General features: G+C 40.1%; 1 protein-coding gene across 2 annotated transcripts in view; it reads left to right on the forward strand.

The window, feature by feature from the left end:
• Positions 1–25,995, forward strand: part of ATP8A2 (ATPase phospholipid transporting 8A2) — a 494,649-nt gene that overhangs the window by 153,386 nt on the left and 315,268 nt on the right. For both annotated transcript variants that reach the window (XM_069467429.1, XM_069467431.1), the window contains exons 22-24: positions 596–735; positions 2,225–2,363; positions 10,934–10,998. In XM_069467429.1, coding sequence (XP_069323530.1) covers positions 596–735; positions 2,225–2,363; positions 10,934–10,998 — 344 coding nt within the window. The remainder of the gene's footprint in view (positions 1–595; positions 736–2,224; positions 2,364–10,933; positions 10,999–25,995) is intronic.

Genomic DNA, 25,995 nt, shown 5'->3' on the forward strand with positions numbered 1-25,995 from the left:
GGAACATAATAGTCCATGAACCCATAGCGAGCAGGAAGGGAGTTTTCTGGAAGGCTTTAAGCAACACTAATGGCAGGTGTTCCTGCTGGCAAATGTGCTGATAGCTGGAATCCTGCTCAAGTGCTGACTGCTGCCTTCTCACTTCAGTGTGTTCCCGTGGCTACACACGCACACAAGTGTGAGTACACACGCACACGCATGGGTGTAGCTGCTGGAAAGCCTGGATCTTTCATGTCATAGCGCATTAGGCTTTCGTTACTGTCTGGAAACAGGCTCCTGCCTTCCCTGCTTGCCGATCCCTGCCTGCTGCACGCGGACGTGTGCGGCACGCACAGCTCCTGGGCCGCTCTGCTGTGGAGAATTCACCCTCACGGCTTTTCATGTACTCTCGAATTTATAGAAGTGGTTTATATTGGAGTACAGGAGAGTTGTTTTGAAATTTCCCTTTGTAGATGCGTGAATGTAGAATTAGAGTGACTACAAAGCAGGTGGCTTCTTTAATTTCTTTGAGCGTGCTGATATCAAAGGAAGCCACACGAGGTCCCTAGGAGGTGTGACGTTCTGCTTACCCCACTCACCGGTGGCTGTTTTGTAGGCCTGCGGACTCTCTGTGTGGCTTACGCGGATCTCTCCGAGAATGAGTACGAGGAGTGGCTGAAAGTCTATCAGGAGGCCAGCACCATCTTGAAAGACAGGACTCAGCGGCTGGAAGAGTGTTATGAGATCATTGAAAAGGTAACTGCATGTGATTGAGTCTTTATGGGCCCAGTGAAGGATGTAACCACCAACTGAATAGAGACTGTGAGCAGGAATCCTTTTGCTATATAGTGGTGTTCTCTTTTTTTGTAAGTGTCTCGATGAACCATTAGCTCTGAATCATTTCTTTCTTTGCTTTAAGAAGCACTTAGTATTTATGGGCTATCTGAAAGGTCCAGCCACTCTCAGCTAAGCATTAATAATATCTTAAGAAACACCAGGTCAAAGACAGCATCAGTGACTTTCTGGGTTTGCCTAAGCTTGGGCTGAAAGGGTCGAGCTCCTCCTACTGGGTTACTCGAGCAGTCAGAGGGCTGCGGGGCTGCTCAGACACTGTGCACACTGAGACTTCTCACTCCACTCATTCTAGCAATATTTCAGCCTCGCCATTGCTACTCACGTTGCCTGCTTTGATTTTTTTTGTTATTGTTATTGTTCTTTTCAGTTTATCCCAAGGCATTAGGTAGCTTTCTATTTATTGGATTCCCTCAAGTCTGGGAGGTGGGTTTACATTTTTTCTGTTCAATGCCAGCAACTGTTGGGCCATCCGTTTTCCAATTTTGTTACTTTGAAGCCATCACCTGTTTGCTTTTTTCATTCCTTTCTTGGTTTTTAAGTTCTCTTTTGCGTATACTCAGTTTTTGTTTGAATTTTATATTCAGTTTTTGTAGTCATTCATTTTAATGGAATTTGGGTAGGAATAGAACTTAATTGAAGTGTTTATTTGCCCTGTTCGGAAATATCCAAAATTACTTTTAGAATCAGACAAAAGTGACTAAATAGGTGATGTACCTGTGCGATGTCAAGCAAGTGGTGGATGCTCGAGAGGTAGTGGGATTTTCCCACGGTCTGGTAACCAGGTGGAGGTGCGGAGAGACTCAGTAAGTGGGACAGGCCCTCTGTGCAGTGTCTGGAACCCTCCAGACCAGCAGGCAGAGTATCGGCAGCTGGGAGAAACTGTACAGCATGCCCATCCTCGGCGAGAGCGGACTAAAAGGGGCAACATTTTATAGCTCCTCGATTTTAAGATACTTTGAGGTTTTCTTCTCTCACTCTTAGCATCACAGGTCGCTTACTGCTATTCTACCAGATAAGTCTATTGTCCAGAATCAGTTCTTCTATGGTCAATGTGACATAATATGTTTCTCATTATTGGAGTGAGAGGGAACAGTGTTCTTGGGGTAACTTGCCCGTACGCCCTGCGGCAGGTGACTTCTATCGCACCGTGCCCCTGTAGCGAGAAAGCAGTGACGAGTCCCAGCCGGCCTGTGCGTGCGGGTTGTGTCTACCGTTGTGAGTAGTTTGGAAACGCCATCTTTTTAGATGTCGTCTCTAGACCCTGGTGTAATGCAGAGGAAATAAGACAACTGTCTCAGAACAGTTAGATCACCTTCTTTTGTTGGAGTTTGTCATTAATGCTGCTCTTAAGTGTGTGCTAATCTTTAATTGAAGGTATTTTTCAATCCAGAATTTGCTGTTACTGGGAGCCACAGCCATAGAAGATCGCCTTCAGGCAGGGGTTCCGGAAACCATAGCGACTCTGCTGAAGGCAGAAATTAAAATATGGGTGTTGACAGGAGACAAACAAGAAACTGCAATTAATATAGGTAATCAATTTTTAAAATAATTTCCTGGTGCTGGTTTTTATATTTCTTTTTGAAGTGTCTTGTAGACGTGTCTAAGTGTTTCTCAAATGCATTGACAGATGACGTTTTGTAGAACTCTTCAATCACAAGACCAAGAAAAGTTCACCCATGTTAAGTAAATTTGCTCTTATGAGCATTATCTGCCTGTTATAAACATTAAGACTATTATAACTCCTGGAAAAGGATTAAACATATTTACCTAGAGTAATAGAATTCAAGAGCTGACAACTTTACAAAATTTTAGTCTAAGAGACTAAGCATATTTTCACTAGGTTTAAATATGCATTATTATTTTATATAATTATAATCATTTTAACAATTTTACCAATTCATGGGTTTTTCTAACAGCCTTCCATCTTTCCCTTTCCCATCTTGCTGGCAACTTCTTTGCTTGCTAAGTATCACAGAGATGAAAACTGAAGAAAGGGAATTTAAGCCAGAATAACTTTCCTAGTGTCAAAGGAGCACATTTTAAGTTTGAAAAGGAGTTGAAGCTATTCATTTGTTAAAAATCTAATTTTGATTATTTGGAATATTTTTTAAATTATCTAGTACTCTGGTCACCATTATGGTGTAACAAGACCTGGCACATACGTGGTAAGATGAATACGTAAGGATTGTGTGATTTATAATGTCTTTATGGAAATAGACTCTATGACTACGTCTACACTCTGGCTTAGAAAAAAACCTACTAGAACCTCTGAATTTAAGTGGCTGTAGTCTTCTTCAGAGTGATCTCTTTGGAACATTCTCCACTTAATCCAATGTTGTTCCTGTCCTCAAAACCTTCTCTTTTGAATCGGCTCTGTCTGTCATATAACCTCAGTTGTAAACAATACCTGCCCTCTGGGGTAAACTTGATTTTTTGTTTGTTTTTTTGTTTTGGAGATAGAGTCTTGCTCTGTTGCTAGAGCTAGAGTACAGTGACATCATCATAGCTCACTGCAGACTGAAACTTCTGGGCTCAAGCAATCCTCCTGCCTCAGCCTCCCAAGTAGCTGGGAGTACAGGCATGAGCTACCTCGACTAGCCTATTTTTTCTATTTTTAGTAGAGACAGGATCTTGTTCTTGTTCATTCTGCTCTCGAACTCCTGACCTCAAGCAGTCCTGCTGCGTTGGCCTCCCAGAGTGCTGATTTTTTTTTTAAGAAAATAGACAAAAGCTATTTAATCATTTCTTATCAAGGATATAGCTAAATAAACGCAATTTGGGCTCCCAAACAACTGAAGGTAAGGTCACAAGATAGTGATGTGGGATTCATAAACAATCTCTGAGGCATCAGTCATAGAGTTTGTGCGTAGATCTGTGCTGATTGCCACTCAAATGCACGGTTTAGATAAGAGTGTGATAATGTTTTAGTGCAGACTCATCAGTCCTTCTAGAAAATAAAGCCCCAAGCTTACAGCCCTTTGATGTGTCAGTAGCATTTTGATAAATGAGGGATAACACTTTCACTTTTTGTGTACTCTCTCTCTGTGTATGTACATAGATCGGCCCTTCAGGTATTATTTCCCATATGAATCTGGCCTAAGGCACCTGCTGTGGATCTGTGGTCCCTGTTGTTAGTGTAGAGCATACTAAGTTGACGGCTGCCATGAAATACTTAACCTAAAATTTAGTTGGCATGCTTTCTGCCCACTTAGAGTGATGTGAAGAAAGCACATAACCCCTCAAGGTAAAATTGAATGGTAAAGGGATAACCTTTCTTAGTTTTTCAGATCTTAGGTGTTCCTGATGGATTAATGACCTGTGTCCACCCCTGGCCCCAGAGAGAACTTCCTTAGGCGCATTCTGCATACGCTGTGGGAAGCAGACAGTGCCCTAGCTGGAAGGCGACAGAGCTCTCTCTCGCCACCTCCCAGCCCACCAGCCGGCCCTTTGGAGCACACACGGCCTTTTCTTGCTTATTCTGTTTGTTACACCTGAGCCTCTCAGGGTGGAGCTAAGTTTGGAATAAACACGAAGGAAAGCAGAGGGCTGAAAATCAACCCAAGCAACACAAACGGGTTATTACTCAGAAAGGATAGTTTGACTTGCATGTGTCAAGGCTGCTCTGAGCCTTATGAGATAATTGACACCTGTCCTTTTTTAAAAAAATAATGATTGTATTATCTTGTACTTTTTTTCAAAGAAGGTATAGTAACATGTGCAGTGTTGGTGCCAGAAGCATTCACATCCATTAGGTATTTCTTAATTTATCTTTCTTAGCAAATATGCGAGTAATCCCCAAGACCACTAGAAGATGATGCCTCCTGCTTGTAAGCTGATGACTTTGCCAAAGCCTTATATTTTTCCTGGAGGCTTTCTCTGTTCATGTTTATCTTGTGTATCAGTCAGATTCAAATACATGTTTGGTGTTACCAAGTATGCTTCTAACGGCTAGGGAGCTGATGTTCTTTGAAAGAGCTATATCTGAATTGTTTCTTCGCTTCACCTTTAGAACTCTCATTCATAACCCTGGGTGATGCTGAAGGATTAAATGTAGTTTTCTGGCTTAGGAAACCTGTTGAGCCTACAAGCGATGCAGAGGGCTCAGGAGAGTGTGTACATCCAGGCATTTTGTTAGACTTCTCAGAGTGAGACCACAGGCAGCAGCTGGGAGCTGCGCGAGGTCGTGCTCCAATACAGTGTGGGTTTTTGAAGCCTGTTTCCTAGTCCTGTAGTCCTCATACCACTGGTGATATGAACTGTTACTGACCCATCTCCCACCATACTGTACACTTTAGCCCATCCCATATGTATTTTAGGGTATCAAGAAAATATTGGTAATATCAAGTTTCTAGCAGTTCTACTTCTAGATGAATGGAGGGAAAGAGAGAAAATTAATAGAGTGTCTGGTGAGTGCAAGGCTAGGAATGTTTTCCAAAAACTCTTTTTTTGTCTTTACATACGAACAGTCTTAATAGCTCAAGGAGGAAATTCAAAGTTTCCCAAGGTTATACTCTATTTAATTACCAAATTCTAGTGCTAGATAGATCTCAGGGCTCTTGACTTCTGGTGCAGGGTTTATTTAAAGAGAGTCACACAGCTTTCATGAAAACTGTTTTCTGAAACTTGATTTAGAAGACTGGGGGGAATGGCACTCTATTTCATCTATTCTAAGGTGCACATTGTTTTTACATTTTAATGTCTCTGAAATTGGGATGTCTTACAATTGTTGACTCTTACACTTTTAATTGGCAGCATTTTCTTAGTGGCACATTCCATAAGAGGTCATCTTGAGATTTGGTGACATTGTTATGTTTGGGGTAGTTGGCTCTGTTTAGCATTTGTTTGTTTTTTTTAGATATTTACATCTCATAGTTTTTGAATTTATTTTTAAAGTGTAACTTTTTATTCATACCTTGGAAATATACTTAGTCAAATCAAGTTCTAGGATATATGTGTCTCTTATGAGCAAGTGAGTTTTATATAGATAGACAATCATCTTGCTTATAGGTTTTAATAGTTTGAAACTGGCATGTTGCCAGAATCCTGCAGCGCTGTGCTTGAATTTATGCTAACTAGCTGTGTTTTGGGGAGTTGGTAATTTTCTTTTTAGCTTAAAAATTTGGCACCAGCTAGTCTAAAGTGAAATTTCAGATGTAGCCCTTGTGAATAGCATAGTCTCATTTCCTTATTACCACTGGATAAAACATCTATTAAATAGTTATACAATAGATGTGAGGTTTTCAGAGTCTGTAATTTTTTTCCTAATGGATGCAGGATGAGTGTGTAGTCCATTCTAAAGTGATTAAGTTGGAAATAGCTTTCATCTTAAACCATTTCTGAGTTGGAATTCCAAGTCCTCCAGGCCCCTGAATTTTGTTACCTATCATTTGATACTTTTGATCTGAGAAGTTTATTTAAAAATAGTTTTTAGAATAAATTTTATTATATATATTTAAGGTATAGAATGTGCTGTCACAGGGTAGATATAGATTGTCTTCGAAGTTTAATTTTAAGAAGTAAATATGAGGCCTGTGCATCCCCTCATTGCCCGCACGTTGCCTCACTCATTAAAAGGAAGACAGGGCCGGGCGTGGTGGCTCACGCCTGTAATCCTAGCACTCTGGGAGGCCGAGGCGGGTGGATTGCTCAAGGTCAGGAGTTCGAGACCAGCCTGAGCGAGACCCCGTCTCTACTAAAAAAATAGAACGACATTATATGGACAACTAAAAATCTATATAGAAAAAAATTAGCCGGGCATAGTGGCGCATGCCTGTAGTCCCAGCTACTCGGGAGGCTGAGGCAGTAGGATCGCTTAAGCCGAGGAGTCTGAGGTTGCTGTGAGCTAAGCTGACGCCACGGCACTCACTCTAGCCTGGGCAACAAAGTGAGACTCTGTCTCAACAAAAAAAAAAAAAAAAAAGGAAGACAGGTCTCCATTCCCAGGAGAAGCTGGGCTGGTGACGTTCTCCATCTCAGTGTTGTGTTTCACAGGAAATTTACCTGTGTTTCTTGATTACCTGAGCTGGCATTGTTGCCCGGTGCTCCACTGTAGGCTTAGGAAACTCACATTCTCCAACTGGGGCTTGACCTCGTTAAGAGACAGATTAGACAATGAGGTAAATGAGAAAGTGCTAATTGTGCAGTGTAGATATTGAGCATGGCTGGCTTTTGTAACAGTTACTAGCAACTGTTATCTATTGTGTGCCAGGTACTGTGCTAAGTCCCTTTACATATGTTTTATATTTAATTCCCTTGGAGAATTTTAAAGGTATTATCCCATTGTAAAGATAAAACTGAGGCTCAGAGAGATGAAATAACTTAGCCTAGGTCACACAGGTGAGCGAATGCTGAAAATTTGAGCACTCAGCTGTGTGTGGCATGTGATGTTCACTTCCCAGAAGGAAAACGACATGAGTTGCAAAAGACCAGGGAAGGCTTCGTGGATGAGACAGGTTTATAACTTGAACCTTTAAAACAAAAATGACTGAGCATAGAATGGGTCAGGATGGCCCATTTTCAGGAGAATCTCTTGAGGTAAGGCTGAGGCAACCCGTTCTTAGGTGTGACAAGGGCTCCTGGGAAGGGCCTGAGGGTCTGCAGGGAAAGGGGACCAGGCAGGTCGTTCTGAGGACCAGTCCTCAGCTTCCGGGTCTTCTGGATGGTGAAGGATTCTGGAACCCACCTGATGTAACCTAAGACACCATCTTTTGTCACCTGTTTGTGAAGTCACAGATTGTCTGTGAAAATATTTAGACCCAACAGCATGCTCACTGAGGGTTGGCACCATGTTGAATCCCAGTGATGGGTATTTTGGTTGATGTGATCTCAGGATATGTGGTTAGTGAGGATAAATTGTTCCTCCTGACCCATTCAAAAACGTCTCTAGAAATCTGGGTTTGCATATCTTTGGCACTGGTTGAGACATCTTAGAGATTTGGTTTGGTAATATTTTCTAGTGTGAAGTAATATTTTATTGTCTTAAAATCAAGTCCTGCTCTAAGTACCATAAACTATGTAACATTTTGCTTACTTTGAATGTTGATTACGCTCAGGTAGTAGAAAGACTAAACCCTTTTGTAGTGTGCTGTTAACTTCAGCTGTAGTAAAAAGTGAAATCCCAGCGGTTTTCCTCTCAGTCGTTTTATGGCCATCTTGTTAGATTGTGAGATTAAAGAACTGCACCTCAATTTACAAGTGTGGATTGACATTCCATACCTGGCTCTTCTCCAAGAGTTGATCTCATTTTATCCAAAAACATTAGAAATCAAGCACACCAAACTCGGGTTGACACAATTTAATTTGCTACATTAGCTAAGTCACAATTAGCAGGGTTTAACTTCCCTGATCTGTCTAGCGCACGTGCTCTGTGTGACAATTCTCTAAGCAAAATCTTCCTTCGATATCCAAACTAAGTAAAAACAACAATAAAAAAGCCCTTAACCTGTTTCTTCTCAGAAGCCTTTAGTTTTGTATATTTGTATTCCTGAAAGTGTCAGTAGTGTTTTGGATTTCCCCCCTGTGCCATAGCTAGAAAAAAAGACTTAAGAGTTTTTCCATAATATCTTTGTGTAGCTTCAGTTGTCAAATGGCATTTTGCTTAAACTCAAAAATATAAAGCAGCAAGCTAGGGTTTAAAAATTACAGCCTGCTTCTGCAGCTGTTGTTCAAATAAAAAACTACCAGTAAATCCTTTTGCATTAGTTATACTAAATTTGTAACAGTCTACATTGCATGACGTTGCTGGAAGTCTCTGGAGATGAAGAAAGAATAAGCCCAACATAGAGGAAAATGATTAAAGTTGCAATATCCCCTTTGCAAGTGAAAATAAAACATAGACCTCCCTTCTGGACCTAATCTAAGAACTTATAGGAAGGAAGAAAAGCATTTATAAAATTTTAATGGGAAACAAAGAGTCTGATTATTCTAGTCTTACCAGGCAGAGCTTTTAATGGCGTTCTGAGAGTCTCACTCTTATCCGTCACTATTGTTAAAATACAGACTTGAATTAGTTTGAAAATGTATAGCAAATTATTTGTTTCCTCTCCCCCTTTATTTTTTCAGAGATTTAAGATGTATTTACCCATATGGTATTATGATTTTAAATTATTCAGTTTGTTTTAGTCTTAAAAACAGTATGTAGTGGTTTTAACAAGAGAAATAATCTTAGTCCCTTGAGATAACTTCAGTTAACAAGCCTGGACTGTATCTTTTTTGATATTTCTTTAAAGAAAAATAACATTTGGATTAAAAGCCATAATTTTATGCTTTAAAATTTGTGCTCTGCCGGGCATGGTGGCGCACGCCTGTAATCCCAGTGACTCGGGTGGCTGAGGCAGGAGGATCGCTTGAGTCCAGGAGTTCAAGGCTGCAGTGAGCTATGATGATGCCACTGCACTCCAGCCTGGGCAACAGAGAGAGACTCTGTCTCTTAAAACTGAAAAAGGAAAACAAAACTGGTGCTCTGAGGTGCTTTACAAAATATTCTGGATGACAGCCATTTGTGAAGGATATACTTTGTACATTCTAAAATAAGCAAAAATATTGCCTCCCCCTTGCAAGAAAAAAAAAAAAACCAACAATTTTCTGGGTCTTAATTTTTGTCTGTGTTGACGTCATTTTGTGCCTGTTATTAGGACTAAGAGACGAAAAGAGGACTTCCGGAGTAGCACTAACACATGAACGCCGCAGTTCTGTTTCTGTCCGTCAGTTAGATGCCTGTCTCCTTTTCTAGTTACGTGCGGCATCTGTGGGCTGGAGGTTTTGGTTCTGGGAGGAGAAGCCAGGCTTCCCCTTGCTTTAAAAACAGTATTGGTTAAGGCCCTTCCTTGAGATTGTCACGTACTTGCTTGAAGGTTGAAATTCTATGTGCTAATGATTTATTTCATTTTTCTGTAATTATTGATCCACTATCTTAAGTGGCTGAGAAAAAACTGGTTGTGAGGGCCAATTTTCTAGGGGAAGGGATTGTTTTCTTGTCTCTTCTCAATGAGATAAATTGAGATGGGGGTCGGTGAGAGGCACACGGGCACTGAGAGGACGCAGGGTGGTGGGAAAGACAGGTCAGTGGCCTGGCGGACACCGCGGGACTTCATGGTTGCTGCACCTCCTCCCTGAGGCGTGTGCATTGGCCTGGGAGAGTCGGGAGAGGCCTCGGCTTGGTCTGTGAGTGGTCAAAGCCCCAGTAGGAAAGAGCTACTTGGAGGGAAAAGATTAGATTGGTGCAAAAGTAAGTGCACTTTTAGCACTGTTGAAATTTGCTGTTTGATATTGAAATACGTTCTTAAATAAATGTGGTTATGTTATACATCAGTTTAATGTGCATTATCACAATTACTTTTGTACCAACCTAAATATTAATAGAAAGGAATCTCTTTTAACCTATGGAGATAACTTTATTTAAAAATGAGATGGATATAGGGGAATGGACACACTTGAAGTTCTGACTTGGGGGGATGGGGAGGGTATGAGCAATATATATAACCTGAACTTTTGTACCCCCCATAATAAGCTGAAATAAAAAAAAATGAGATGGAAATTATTGAAAAGAATTAGGAATACTTTTGTTCCAAACAAACCTTTTAAAAAGAAACAAAAAAACCCTTAAGTTTAATTTCTGAAATGGCCATTACTTTGAATTTTGGCAGGAAAAGTGACTCTGTCAATGTACAATAGACATTTTTACAAGGAAAGAAGGGCTCTTGATATTCCAACTGGCGTGTTTATGCTGATTTAGGAACATAATTAGGTTCCATTTGTCTTCCTAAAGTGTTTGATGTTACTTTAGATAATCTAAGGCTTATCCTAATGTTATACAAGGATAATAAGGATAAAGAAAAACCAACAGAAAATTAACAAGTATTTATTTCAGCCTTTAGTTATAAAGATATTCCTAACCAGTTCTATTCAAGCTATCTGCAGGAATCAACATCAATTTAACGTTACTCTTCCTACCCCTTTTCCTCTCTCTGAACCCATGGGTTTACAGTGGTAATAAGGTACAATAGCTGTAAGAAGGGAGGTTGAACTTAAATAACAATTGAAAACTGAGCTCACAGGAGGAATGATAAAGTCACGTGTGTTGTCTCTTCCCATTCTTTAGGGTATTCGTGCCGATTGGTATCACAGAACATGGCCCTTATCCTGCTGAAGGAGGATTCTTTGGATGTAAGTAGTTTTCAAAAGTTGCATGTGATATAACTGTATTGAACTCCTTATTTGTTTATACTATGATCAATAATCAGAGTTCATGTTTTGCTAAGAACAATTGTAAAATGACTCTGTGTTTATTTTCTGTTTGTATTTATGAACAGACGTCAGAAGGCCTTATCTTTAGGCATCAAAATAGTGAGCTTAGACTGTTGCCCCATAATGATACTTTATTTTACTCTTCTAGAATTGTGAATTCAAAATGGGATAGTTTTAATCTGGTTTGGCTTTACTCATTAAATATGAAGTATGAATGGGATCTATTATAATTTACATTGAGTGGTGATGGTTAACGCTAGGTTACTATGGAGACTTGTAGGATTTTCTTTCTAGGACAGACCTTAAAATAAAGCTAATACTCAAGTGTTAAAGAGTTGTTTACATTTATATATTAATAGGGTACATATGCAGTTAATTCTCCAACATCCCAATGTCACCAGCTCTTGGAGAATGGAACAACATGGTTCTCTGAGTAGTTCATAGACATGTACCCACCCCATCATGGCCTAAAGCCACTGATGAGACCACGGGTGAGGAGGAGCTTATTGTAATGAGGGTAACCAGTGACCTGTGAAGTGGCTTGATATGGAAACATGAGCTGAACCGTGAGACTCTGTTTGTCAGGACGTCTAACAAGGGCCTCCTGACTGACAGGCACCCATAGCCACCCTGCCAGGCAGGATATTTAAATGCCAGTGCTAGGAGCAGATGGCAAGGCTGGTTACATTTTTTAAGGGAGAAGATACAGTGCAGAGGTTATTACACTTGCACATTGGGGAGGCCATAAATGCTACAGTGACACCAAGACCCTTTAGCCCGTAGTCCTGTGAGTGTCCAGGGCGCCATTGGCAGCATCCCACCCTGTGTTTGGTGTGAGCGCTCCAGGATTCACCAGTGGGCCTCTTCTCCTGTTTCGCGTGGTTGCCTACAAGAAGCCCAGCATCCCAGGTCACGCCTCGTCTCCCGGACTCTGCTTCTCACGCACCCTGGAGGGGTGAGGAAACCTCCCCTCTACTCAAGCGTTTGTTCCAGGCTCCCCAGCACTCCCTACCGGGCTTGTCTTAATTTTTCTCTATAGAACTTTTCATCACTGGAAATTGTGTGTGTGTGTGTGTGTGTGTGTGTGTGTAAACTGTGGTGAAATACACCTTTTAAGTGTACAGGTCAGTGGTGTTAAGTGCATTCTTACTGTTGTACAGCCCTCACCACCATCTGTCCATGGAACTCTTCGTCTTCCCAAAGTAAACCTGTGTCCCCCTTAAACAACTTTCCCCATCCCCTCCTCCCTCCAGCCCCCGGCAGCCGTTCTACTTCCTCTGTCTATGAATTGGACAACTCTGGGTACCTCATATGAGTGGAGTGATACAGTATACAAATACAGATTTTTAGGGATGACTTATTTCACTTAGCAGAATGTCTTCAAGGTTCATCATGTTGTTGCGTGTGCCAGAATGTCCTTCCTTTTGGGGGCTGAATAATATTCCATTGCAGGGATATACCACATTTTGTTGATCTACTCATCTGTTAGTGGACACTTGAGTGGCTTCTAACTTGTGGCTGTTGTGAATAGTGCTGCTGTGAACAAGACCCTGCTTTTAATTATGGGGGGATGTACACCCAGGAGTGGAGTTGCTAGGTCATATGGTAATTTTATGTTTTACTTTTTGAGGAAATGCCAAACTGTTTTCCTCAGCAGCTGCACAATTTTACGCTTCTACCAATGGTGGACAAGGTTTATAATTCTTGCCAACACTTGTTTTTTTTCTGTTTTTGTGGGGTTTTTTTTTTTTTGGTTTTGGTTTTTAACAGTTGCCATCCTGATGCGTTTGAGAGTAATATCTCATTGGGGTTTTGATTTCATTTTCCTATTGATGAGTGACATTGAACATCTTTATACGTGCTTATTGGTCATTTGCACATCCTCTTTGAAGAAATGTCTGTTCAGTCCTTTGCCCATTTTTAAATCAGGTTTGTTTATTTTTGGCTCTTGTAAAATACTTTATATTTTGTCTGTCTGCCTCTAGTGTCTCAGAGTGTATGGTCTATGGATAAAAATCTGATTTGCACCAATCAGAAAAGTGAACTGAGGGTAACAAAAGTGCAAGCAGAAGCTGTGATGATACGGCATTGTTGGGCATGTGGGTTGGTTCCCACTCTTCTCCAGCTACTCGATGAGTTAAACCAATGATCAGATCTGGCAAACTAAAAAATTTCAAAGTTACCCACAAGGCCATTATCATAACCATGAATCTTATGCTAAATGTATATGATATCTTAAAGTATTATCTATGGTAATATGAAATGACAGGACTTAGTGAGACTTTAAGAACTAAGAATCCCACTGCTGCTGCTACCCAGGAGACTTCAGGAGTCACTGCCAACATCCCAGCTTCTCTACCACCTGGGAAGCTGGGACAAGATAGCAGAATGTGGAATATGTCCCCTGTAGGAAAAGGAATAGCTCTGTCTCCTCTCTTGTTAATAGAATCGGTCCAGAATCCTCATAATAAGGGAGTCTGTGAAACATGGCTTTAAGCCTTCCAGTCCCTGTAATATAGGGGAAAACACGGAAGAAAATGGAAATAGAAACTGGGAGTGAACCAGTAAACAACACCTCGCACTGGCTCATCAGGCAGGAGGTGGGAATCAAGACACAGAATACTACAGAGTCTCACTGATATGGCTGAATCTATAAAAGTTAGGCCTTTAACATTCAATAAATTCTGTGCAGTACTTTGTAATGACAGGTAGAATGACCACAAGCATCCTGTAGACCACACACAAGTTGACTATTTTGCTTCTGTTGTTCTCATGACAAAGAACTTGACAGTTGTCAGGCGTAAAGGTGATGAAGGATGCACAATGGGTAAGAGAGCAGGCTCTGGGACGCCCCATGGGGTTGAACTCCTGCTCTCTGCACTTAGAAAAGCCTTTGTCTGACAATAAATTCTCATAGTAAGTCATAGTTACTATTTATTTTCGGTTTTTATTTTACAAAAGCCCAGTTTTCCAATTTGATCTTGTCTCTGCTGACAGGTGGCTCCACGGTTAGCTATCTAAAGTATGTTTAAAATATGTCAGCACCTGAACACACACACACATTCATAGACATACTGTCGTTACTTGTTGCTTCAAGATGAAGGGGATGTTCTCATGTGTGATATGATGAGGGCTTTCTTTGAGTATGGAGAGAACACTTTGAAAAGCTATGTTTAGAAATGCTTGTATTGTTTTGTGATTTTTATCGTGGAAAATGTGGGTCCCATAATTTAACCAGACAGCTACACAGCCCCTCCAGTGACAAATGCTCACACCTGTTGAGTGCTTATTTGTGAGTGCCCAGCACTTTACATGAGACACCTCTCTTAACCCTCTCAGTAACTCTTAAAGGTCGAGAAATGTTCTTTTGTCAAGGCTGTTAGTAAAATACTTGTTAGAAAATTTACGTTTTTTCTTACCGTCCTGAGAATAAATTCCTGATAATGTTTACCTACTTAGTAAGATCACTTTTTAACTAAACATGTTTATCAGCATGTCTTTATGAAGGCAGTAATATTGTGGTGTACTAGAAATGTTGCTTGAGCAACTTTCCCCTCATTTATTTTTAGACATGTTCAATAATACTTCTAATCTATCAAAGATACTTACATTTTAAGGCAGAGAGACTATCATAAAGTATGTTTTCTTACGGGTCAGTAATAAATGTTATTGAGTGATGCATGCAGGATTTGGGAACTTGGCTGGCCGGCAGGGGAGAGGTGGCTGTGTCGTGTGGTTAGGGAATTGCTCTCTAATATGGTGATCTTTGAGCAGACTTGCAGGGGGCAGCTAGGAGGCTGTCTGTGTAGGAGACTGCACATCCCACTTTGCCTGTGACAATCTCAGTTTGCACCTGTTGTCCTGTGCCCCCTTTCATTCCCTGGAGTGCCTGGTTTGGAGGGTAAAATTATATCATCAGCCTGTGTCTGGAGGCATTGTGTTTCGGCCAGAGATGGTCAGCAAGTGCAAAGGCCCAAGGCTGATGCCTCCTATTGTATTTAAGCAGCATATGGCTGGAGTGGAACAGATGACAAAGAGAGTGGCAGAGGGAGCCAGAGAAATAGCTGGGACTCTGTCCTCTAGCCATGCTGCGTGTGGGTCCATTGAGATGGAGTCTGAGGAATAATCACTGGATTTAGAAAGGTGAAGGTCATGGATGACCTTGTCGGAAGCTGTGTGGGACACTGGCTGGAGTGGGTTCAAGGGATTGGGTGGTGGAGAACTGGAGAAACGAGCACATTTGCAGTGAGTTTTGCTGAAACTTAGGTCTGAGGTTAGCATGGTAGTCAGTTTCCATATCCTGATGAGCAAATTAACGGGTAACTTTATTCTTCCATAGTGCATAGTAAACCATGATTTAAAAAATAGCTCAACCAATAAAGTAATATCCCTTTAACATTTTGTGTTTAATTGAATGTGGTGGATATTTGTTACTGATGGTCTTGAAATAATTGGTTGAATCAGTTGGAATCTTAAACTTATACTGTACGACTCTTCAGATAATCTGATCATACTTTTGTTTAAGCTTTTCACAAAGCAGAGATGGGTAGTACTCCTTTGTTCTACCATAGCTACCTAGTAAATCATTTTTATTTAATGGCTTTCTTTATACATATTCCGTGTCTGTGGAATCCAGCTTTTGGGGAGGGTGAACTCAGAAGTCTTTGTCCACCGTTAGTGCTAATGGTACTCTTGAAAGCCCCCACATCAGAGAGAGACAGGCATGCACAACCTGCCAGGGAGCCTGACAACTCTCGACTTACTGCTGATGGCTTTCTCAGTGAAGAAAATCGGCAATTACATGGTATATCACAAGGGCATATCATGAAAAATGTTTAATGTCCACAATGACGGCAGTCGTTAGGCTGAGATAACAGCCTACTTTGCTGTGACAATGGAGCCAGGGTATTGGAAGAGGAAAATCATTATATCAAAGGCTAAAGCCTGTCGGGTTCCTTCATCAGTGAGGTTTATTTTGTGTTCAAGTTTCGAAGCGCTATTGTTTCTATATAAGGTAACTTACGTAGACCTGGACATGTTATTGGGAATGACTTCCAAGATGTATCTAAGACAGAGTTCACCTGATTAATGGGACTGTAGCCATCAAGCTTTGTTCTGAGAATAATTTAGATCTTCTGGCAATCTAATAGTTTTAAACCTCATTTACTCCCTTTTTAAAATTACCCAATCCATTTAATGTTGAAAAAATAGACACCATGGCACTCTAGCCTGGGCAACAGAGCAAGACTCTATCTCAAAAATAAATAAATAAATAAATAAACAAATAAATAAAAAGAAAAATAAGTTTTCTGGGTAGACTTCCACTACCCAGAGAACTACAATTAAAAATCTGGCTAAATCTAAGAACTATCTTATGGGGCAAGTAGAAGCATATAGTTTATGTATATTTAGCTCTTTTCATTCAATAACAATACAATTAATGTGTGTATATACATATATATGTACATGTGTATATACGTAGCCATTTTTTAAAATAGAATTACACACAATAGATATTGTCAACCTAGTTTTTTCTCTCTTAGCTGGAATTCTATCTCAAGATCAACAGATATGTGACTACAGCCCCGTTTTAGAGAACTGCATAGATTCTATTATGCATGTTTCTCTGATTTATTTAAGTCTTTGTTTATTATTGGACATTGAGGTTGTTTCTAACCTTTCATGTCTAGGAACATATCTTATTTTGTTTTCTGCTGTTTATTTTCTTAGAATAAATTCCTAGAAGGCTCCTAGGTCAAGAGACATATACCTTCTTGGAGGAAGGTTACCTGTATGCATTTGTATACATAAACACACATATGTACATGTATATCCATATACTCCTTGCCTTCCAGGTAAGTTCTGCCAACTTAACTGCAGTTTATTTGCAGGTGAACGAAAAGAGCTTACCACAGTTCTGCACAGGTAATATAAATGTTGGAACTGTGAGTATTTTCTCAGTATTGTGTGTGGAGTTAAAATCATCTGAATTGAGATTATATTAATATGTTCTAAATTTGAGGCCATTATAGCAAAACTGAACTCTAATTGGAGGCTGCGTAGCTTCTAACCTGAAGCACTGGTGAATTTCCCGTTCATGTAGATCTTTTCTGCTTTTCCCATTTGGCATGCTATGCTAGGTGAACCATGAAAGGTAGGAGCCGTTGCTCGTTCTGCTTCTGTTTGGATGACTGTTTTCTTCTAAATCTTTCAGTATGAGAACAATCTTAATTGTATAATTTAAGAACATGTTTAAGAAGAATAATTCATTGGCAGATAAAAACCAAAGCTTACTGTGTAAGTTGGAACGTGATTGTTATCCCTTAGAGATTAACTCTGCTCTGCTTTCAGTAGGGAAGTTCTCGACTTACTAAGTTACCCCAGTGTCCTTCATCCAGCTTAACGGTCTAGTTCTTCTACTTAAATTTAAATTATAAACCTACTGGAAAGTATTTTGTTCCAACTGAGCATATTCATTTGGCCTTAACATTACTTCATTTTGGATACTTTTCCGCCTTTATTACCAGGAGCTTAATTGTAAAAACAGTGTGAAACAAAATGATCACTATGTTTAAAAAAAACCCACATTTTTTATGAAGGGTTAGTGAGAAGTGAGGATGTTTTTCTGCGCTATTACAATAGTTGCTAGCCACATGTGATTATTAATCACTTGAAACATAACTAGCTTGGTAGAGGAACTATCAAACTTAATTTAAATTTTAATAGTGGCTATTGTATTGTGGCTAGTGGCTATTGTATTGACAGTACAGTGTAGATAATTTTCAGTCCCCTAGGGCAGGGGTCAGCACACTCTGGACAGTAGGCCAAATACAGCTTACCACCTGCTTTTGTAAATAAAGTTTTACTGAAACACAGCCGTGAACATTTGCTGGTTTATTGTCAATGATCACTTTAATGCTACAATGGCGGAGTTCAGTACAAGTGCTCCTTGACTTACGATGGGCGCACATCCCAGTAAACCCATTGTAAGTCAGAAATACCGTGAGTTGAAAATGCATTTAATATTCCAATAAAGCCATCATAAAGTCTGAAAATTGTAAACTGAACTACAGGTTTTTTCTGTTGTTGTTTTGGTTTTGGTTTTTTTGAGGCAGGGTCTTGTTCTATTGCCCAGGCTGGAGTGCAGTGGGATCATCGTAGCTCACTGCAAACTCAAACTCCTAGGCTCAAGTGATCATCCTACCTCAGTCTTCCGAGTAGCTGGGACTACAGGCAAGTACCACCAGGCCCAGCTAATCTTTTTAGAGCTACAAATTTTACACAATCTTTAATCCTCTTATTGTACTATAAATCTTGCAGAGGTGGATATAGATATATTTTGTTAACCAAACTTATTTGACCATTGACTTTGTTTTTGAGTCAGTTAACTCCTGTGATAAGGAACATAGATTTAGAAACATTGCTTTTAAAAATAGCTTTCCTTTTGATAGATGATGGTAAAATAAAAAGCATATGAAAGAATGCTCAGACTAATGAAATAGTGAAATGCATCGTCTTAGCCTGTTTTGTATCGCTGTAAAGGAGTACTTGAGGCTGGGTAATTTATAAAGCAAAAAAGGTTTATTTAGCTCACAGTTCTGCAGGCCGTGCAAGAAGCATGGCACCTGCTTCTGCTTGGCTTCTGGCTAGGGCTTTCGTGCTGCACCAGAACATGGTGGGGAAGGTTGGAGGAAAGGCAGGCACGTGGGAAGAGGAAGCAAACCCTGGGGCCATCCTGGCTTTAAAACGACCCACTCTCAGGAACTGATCTGTTGCCCTGAGAACCAGTTCAGTCTCCTACTCACCACCACAGGTAGGGCACCAAGCTATTCATGAAGGATCCGGCCCCATGACCCAAACACCTTGAGACCCCACCTCCCAACACCGCCACATGGGGATCAGTTTTCAGTATGAGATTTGGTGGGGACAAACAAACTATATCCAAACCATAGCATGCATGTTTAGTTTCTGAGTTTATATTAAATCAACAGATATTTGAGCACTTTTAGTGGTTCAGGCAGTTTGCCAGGGTTGTAGACGAAGCATAAGTGAGCGCACAGTCTCTGTTACCAAGCCTGTTTGAGCTAAGCAGTAGCCATGAAATCTTGACTATGCATTTAAGGTTTTTCTGCGTGACAGTTCCCACAGAGGAAAAGTATAAGGTGCTAAGGATACATAATTAGGGTAAGAGTTGCAAACTTTTCCCATAAAGGACCAGATGGCACATATTTTAGGCTTTGTGTGCCATGTGCACTAGGTCACAACTACTCAGCTCTCCCATTATAATTAGAATGCAGCTGCAGATACACAAACACACACACACACGCATCACACATATACACATGTGTGATTATGCCAATGTATATATCTAATTCTCTGCACTCATGTTCTTCTCAAATGTTTTCTAAAAATGACTATATGAGTCGTAAAATATTAACAGAATTTTAGAGAATTGATTGTCATTTAGCTCATGTTCTGTTAATACAATACATTTGTCCATGATTTAAAAAAAAGATGATTATAAAAATCTTGTACTCTTGAATTTTTTTTTTTTTTAGAGGTGTGGCCTCACCATGTTGCCCAGGCTGGTTTCCAACTCCTGGTCTCAAGCCTCTCTTGACCTCCCAAAATGCTGGGATTAGAGGCATGAGCCACTGTGCCCGGCCTCTTAGAAAATTAAAAACTACACTTAAAAATAATCCGGGTGTCAAAGAGAAAATCACACTAGAAATCAGAAAATACTTAAGAGTGAATGATTAAAAAATGCTTTTGCATCAAGGTCACGGGATGTGAATGCCCTGAAGAGGGAAATTTTTGTAGCCTCACTGATTACATTACAAAGGAAAAGCTTAAAATTAATCAACTGTGGATACAATTTAAGATGTTAGTAAAAGACCAAGGGAAGAACAACAAAACCAAAAGTAGATTTTCAAAAGAGCTCATGAGATAAGCTGTAAGCAAGCTGGTCAAGGACAAAAAGGTAAAAATAAATAATTTTTGGAATGATTAAAGAGAAATTGCTATAGGTAAAGCAGTGATTAGAATAATATAAGGGTACAAAGAAGAACTTTATGTAAGCAAATTTGAAGCTTAGAGGTAATCACCTGGGGAGAGTGTATAACTTTCAGGATCAGACTTGAAATGGAAAACGGGAACACATCTACAACTGTTAAAGAAGTGGTGTCGTTGCTTGTAATTTTTCCCGTAATGAGAACACCAGAAACCCCTGTGATGTGAGAATGTCATTTTGTCAATCATTAAAAGAACAAATAATTCCAGTTTTATCCAAAGTCTTTCAGAAAATAGGAAAACAGTCAACACTTTTCAGTGTCGTTTGATGCTACTATAACCTTCAACCCCCAAACCAGTAGGTGCAGAATGATAAAGAAAAATTGCAGGCCAATTATAGCTGTGAACTGAGAGAAAATTCTTTAATGAAAGTTTGGCAAACCAACTCCAATAAGGAAAAAATAAAATACACTGTAGTTGAGTTGGATCTAACTCCAGGAATATAAGCATGTGTTTTCTTTAGAAAAGTCTATCAATATACTTCATTTTGTTAACAGATAAAAGAGAAAACCATACAATCATCTTATTAGTTCCAGGAAAAAAAAACACTACCAAAAAAGTTAACACTCATTTATTGCGAACCACTACCGCCAACAAACATTTAGTGCTGGGATAGGAGTGGATGCTCTTGAACTGATAAGGTCCCTTGGCCCTCGTCCTTCACGGGGAGGTGATGGAGGTTCCTTTTACAGTTAAGGATGAGGAAGTGTGTTCCTTGCAGGCAGGCCTCTTAACCGTGTCCTGGAGGTGTGTGCTCCAGCATGACAAGGTCAAGAAATGAGCTAAAATTCATGAGGAGTAAAATGGGAGAGGTACAGCTGTAATTGGTAATACAACAATACGATGCCTACATAGAAGATGCACGAGAATCAACAGATGAATCACTATAAATAGGAATTAAGACAAGGTGCTAGATGTTTTTCAAAAGAAACAAAATATTACAGATTGTTGAAGCTCCCTTTGTTCTACTTGTCCTATTGCCTTCAGGAAATCCACTGTCCTGTTTTTATGCTTTTCACATAACATTTGTATCCATTCCAAGCTCTATATAAACTCATTTGGGATTTTTCATTTTTATGTTAATGAGATCATACGTATGTGTCTTTGTGCAGCTTGCTTTTTTCATTGTTTTCATTTATTATTTATTTTTTTCACTCATTCCATGTGGGTGCATTAGCTCTAGTTAATCGCTGTACAGTATCTAAAACTCGGTGAGAGGCATTTTGGATTGTTTTCCGTTTTTTATATTTTCATGAGTATTGCTGAGAACATTTCATGTCTCCTTTTGTAAATATGTAGGAATTTCTCAGGTGTGTGCCTAGAAACTGAAATTGAGCCCCTCCATAGGTGTATCTTCAAGGCTACTAGATTTCTGTCCAATGGACGTATCGATTTCCCTTCCTCCAGGGGGAACAGGTGTGTGTGCAGACGCTCAATCCTTAATATAGCAGGGAGAAGGACATGTCCGGATTGTCTGCCATCTGTCTGCATCCCCTTTTAGTGAAACTTACCCATACTGCTTCCTGGTGACTCGGGAGAAGAGTTTGCCACAGGTAACTGCAACCGATTTACCGCATCGTCTGCCAGGGCCGGTGTGAAGAATTACGTTATCGATATTTGAAACTATTTCCTCTTTAAGAATCTTGGACTCAATATGCCCTGCGTTCCTTTATGGTAGCCGGCCTTTTTTTTTTCTTTGTGGGTGAAGTGGTTCCTGGAGCACCCCTTCTTTCCCAGACGCATGAACATAAATTCTTCCCTTATTTCTATTCTTTAGTGACCACTTGATGAAATCTGAATGTAAAGAGTGGTATTTGGTAGAGCTTAGCAGGTCAGATTCTCCAAGTCTCTAATAGTTTCCTGCCCAGAGGATCTAGAGAGAAGATGATGCTTCTAGGATGCTTCACTTTGGGAACATTTATTTTCTGTTTCTGACTCATGAGTACCAGGGATCACCTTTTGTTTCTTTAGAAAAACATGAGCAAAATCTGATAGGCTGGATGAGGTCATAGGGTACAAATTGTTGCGGCGGACTGGTGCATGTGGCTCCCATCGAGCATAATAACAGCCCTTTGACATGTGTGGCAGCTGCTGCCGGAGTCTGTAGTCAGGATCTGGGCTGGGGAGTGGTGCATGTGTAATTTAAGCAATAACATAGAGATTACATATGTAATTGAAAATGATTTTGCAGAGTATAACTGAAGTCTGGTGTATCTTGAAAGGGAAATTATTACAGACATGAAAATAGCTTACTGTACAGTTGAATTATAGTTTAGTAGTAGACAGGACTCAACTGATAAATCTCTGTAAGGAGATTCAGGGAGGGCCGAAAATTCTGCTGCATTTGTATGGAAATAACAAAGGCTGTGATGCCAAACTGAACGTAAACTTGGTTCATTTTCTTAAAGTTAATTGTTTTGACCATAATTATATGGAGAGTTATTATGTAATGGCCATATACATTTTTTTTGTCATTGTCTAATAGATTAATTTGAAGGTCTTTTCCTTCTTATTTATGTGGCATTTACAGAAAAGTTAGATTTTAGTTTTAGAAGTTGATTGTGTCTCAATTTATTTAAATTTTGGGGTTTGCTGTTCCACTGAATCCATGATCAGTATTCACTATGTCATTTCTCTGTTGAGAAATGAGAGCATAGTTTCATGAGTAGGTAATGATTTGAAGAGTTTGGCACAATTAAAACTAAAAGCTGATTTATGTGACACAACTCTTAGGTACAGAGACGAGGGCTAGATGTTTGCCTTGCTGACTCGATGCTTACTTGGTGTTCCCTTGACTTTGCTGTTTATTGTGACTTTATTTCTGAATTCCTTGAATTTGTTCATTTTTGAGTTTCATCATGAAATTTACAGAATTACGTAGATCTGAAATGTTTTTCCATGGTTTTTCTTCATTACTGCAGAATTGGAAAAATTCGAGTAGTTCTGGAGAGACTATTTTAAGAGGCATCCCCTTTTCCTTCATTTTCCTTTGAGCTGCTGTTTATTGTGGCTTTATTTCTGAATTCTTTGAATTTGTTCATTTTTGAGTTTCATGAAATTTACAGAATTACGTAGATCTGAAATGTTTTTTCATGGTTTTTCTTCATTACTGCAGAATTGGAAAAATTCGAGTAGTTCTGGAGAGACTATTTTAAGAGACATCCCCTTTTCCTTCATTTTCCTTTGAGCTGCTGTTTATTGTGGCTTTATTTCTGAATTCCTTGAATTTGTTCATTTTTGAGTTTCATCATGAAATTTACAGAATTACGTAGATCTGAAATGTTTTTCCATGGTTTTTCTTCATTACTGCAGAATTGGAAAAATTCGAGCAGTTCTGGAGAGACTACTTTAAGAAACATCCCCCTTTCCTTCATTTTTCCTTTGAGCTTCCCCTTAGCAATCTTGATATCTACACTTAGACTATACACGGCAGGTAAGAACTAGTAGGCATAGGAAAAGAGAGGGTTCCTCGCTATGTTTGCAAGATCGTAACTGGTGATGTGACGTACCTGCTGCCAAATGGTGCATTGTTTATATTAGCTAACTTTTGCAAACCCGTGTATTATGAGCTTAGACACTATAGAAATTATTGATCTATAAATTATGCACAAGTTCCAAACACGTAAGCATGTTACATTTATGAGGTCAGTGTTAGAATTCAGAAAGACCATATGAGCATGGGTAAATATTTAGGTGGCAATTTGAAAGATTTCTCAGTATCCTCAAGAACATAAGATATTGATGGCATAAGTCTTATGTTTTATTTCACTTAAATTTCTGGGTTTTTCTTTCCCTTGGTACATGATATAAGTGATATTACTCTACAACTTCTGAGCCTTCAGTTACTTTTTTAAAGTTGAAATAGAATGGGGAGGTCCAAGGCAACTGGACCAGAATTGGGTAGGAGGATGGGATAGTCTGGATACTTGTACCCTCCAAATCTCATGTTGAAATTCCATCCCCAGCCTTGGAGGTGGGGCCTCCAGGTGGGAAGTGTTTGGGGCATTGGAGGCAGATCCCTCAGGAATGGCTTGGTGCACTCGCGAGATAATGAGTGAGCTCTCTCTTTGTTAGTTCACTCGAGAGCTGGTTTAAAGGAGCCTGGCACCTCCTCCTCTCTCCCTGCCCCTTCTCTCGTCATGAGACAACCTGCTCCCCCTTTGCCTTCTGCCTTGATTGGAAGCTCCCTGAAGCCCTCACCAGAAGCAGGTGCTGGTGCCAGGTACAGCCTGTGGAACCGTGAGCCAAGTAAACCTCTTTTCTTTATAAATTACCCGGTGTCAGGTATTTCCTTTACAGCTACACAGAAAGGACTAATAGAGAGCACATGCGTGTGTAAGTGAGAGGTGGTCTGAGCAGGACGAGCTAAGGAATACCTGTGTGGGGCAGGTGGGAAGGGAAGTTGTGGAAAAGACACTGGCATAGATGGCTCTTTGTGCAGGGTATTGTCACTGCCCCCAGACTGCCTTGTCGCTGTCAGGAAAGAATTGTCGTCTTGAGGCAGAGGGTGCTGGAATGGGTACCAGGCCTGGGGGAGCACACAGTTGGCCCTCTGTTGGGGGGGACATTGGCGCCTTGTGTTTGTCTTAGTGAAGACCCATGTTTAGGATACTTGAAAACAATCTCATTAGGAAATTTGTCTGTTTTAAGCTCTTCATCAATGAAGAATTGTATTGATAGAAGTAAAAATTTATTAAAAAAGGAAACCAAACCATGTCTTTCTTTTAAGGTTCTACTAATAGTTAAATTGTCCTTTTTCAGCAGGATCCTGAGATTTCACGCTGCTGGGAGGAAGCTGGTGCCCAGTAGTAGTTAGCAGGTGCCTTAGGATTTTTCAGGGACATGTGGAATAGCATACACCTGGGCTACATCCACATGCATTTTATTAGCTTCTTGGATGATAGGAAAGAGCTTGCTCAATCGGCTTCTTAGCATTGAAATGAAAAGAATTCCCAGTTCTCTGAACGGTAACAGTGTGCTTAGAAACTTGAACTTGGATTTCAGTTTTCCAGTAGTGGTGGGCTAGGTTGCCTTGACCTACCCTCCTGCTGAAAATTAGTAAGACTGTTGAATAAAATATTTAAAAATATATTTTTAAAGGCATTGAAGAGAAAATAGGATAATAAGGGTAAATTTGAAGGGAGAGCACAAACCTAGAGAGAGGTGGAGGAACCCTACACGGTGAAGCACTTTGTGCTGAGGGTACTTGCTGACAGGAGCTTTTCAGGGGTTGGGGGACAGGCTGCAGCCTAGGGCTGTGGTCCCCAACCCTGGTCCTCAGACCAGTACTGGTCCGTGGCCTGTTAGGAGCTGGGCTGCACAGCAGGAGGTGAGCAGCAGGCAAGGGAGCGAAGCGTCATCTGTATTTACAGCTGCTCCCCATCACTCACAGCACCGCATAAGCTCCGCCTCCTCTTCCACTTAACTAGTTGGCATAGCCTTTCGGGACACGGGCTGTGGACTTTTCTCTCCTTTGCTGGTCTGTACGAGTCAATATGGCATTTATGACTTTGGAAGAGATGGTGAATTAAGTCAAGGGGCTGGAGTTCCTTGATCCCCTACCGATAGCTTGTGGTTTATAAATACAGAAGAGGAAAAAGAGACAAATTGGGAGGAAATTAAATTACAGAAACTGCCCCAGGTTGATTGAGTTATAACCTTAACTCTGTAATTTTTATAACTATACGCAAGTGCTTTGCTTTTTTTAAAATTTCACCTCAGTGTAATTTTTATTTTGCACAGTTGTTAGGTGACCCAGTTAACCTTGACAAGATACTTAATTTAATGTTAAGTAGTCTTTCTGTACATTTTCAGTGGCACCTATACTGTATTGTATGAAGGTGAACA

The sequence above is a fragment of the Eulemur rufifrons genome, chromosome 4 (genome assembly GCF_041146395.1).
Source record: "Eulemur rufifrons isolate Redbay chromosome 4, OSU_ERuf_1, whole genome shotgun sequence".
NCBI classification, from domain to species: domain Eukaryota; kingdom Metazoa; phylum Chordata; class Mammalia; order Primates; family Lemuridae; genus Eulemur; species Eulemur rufifrons.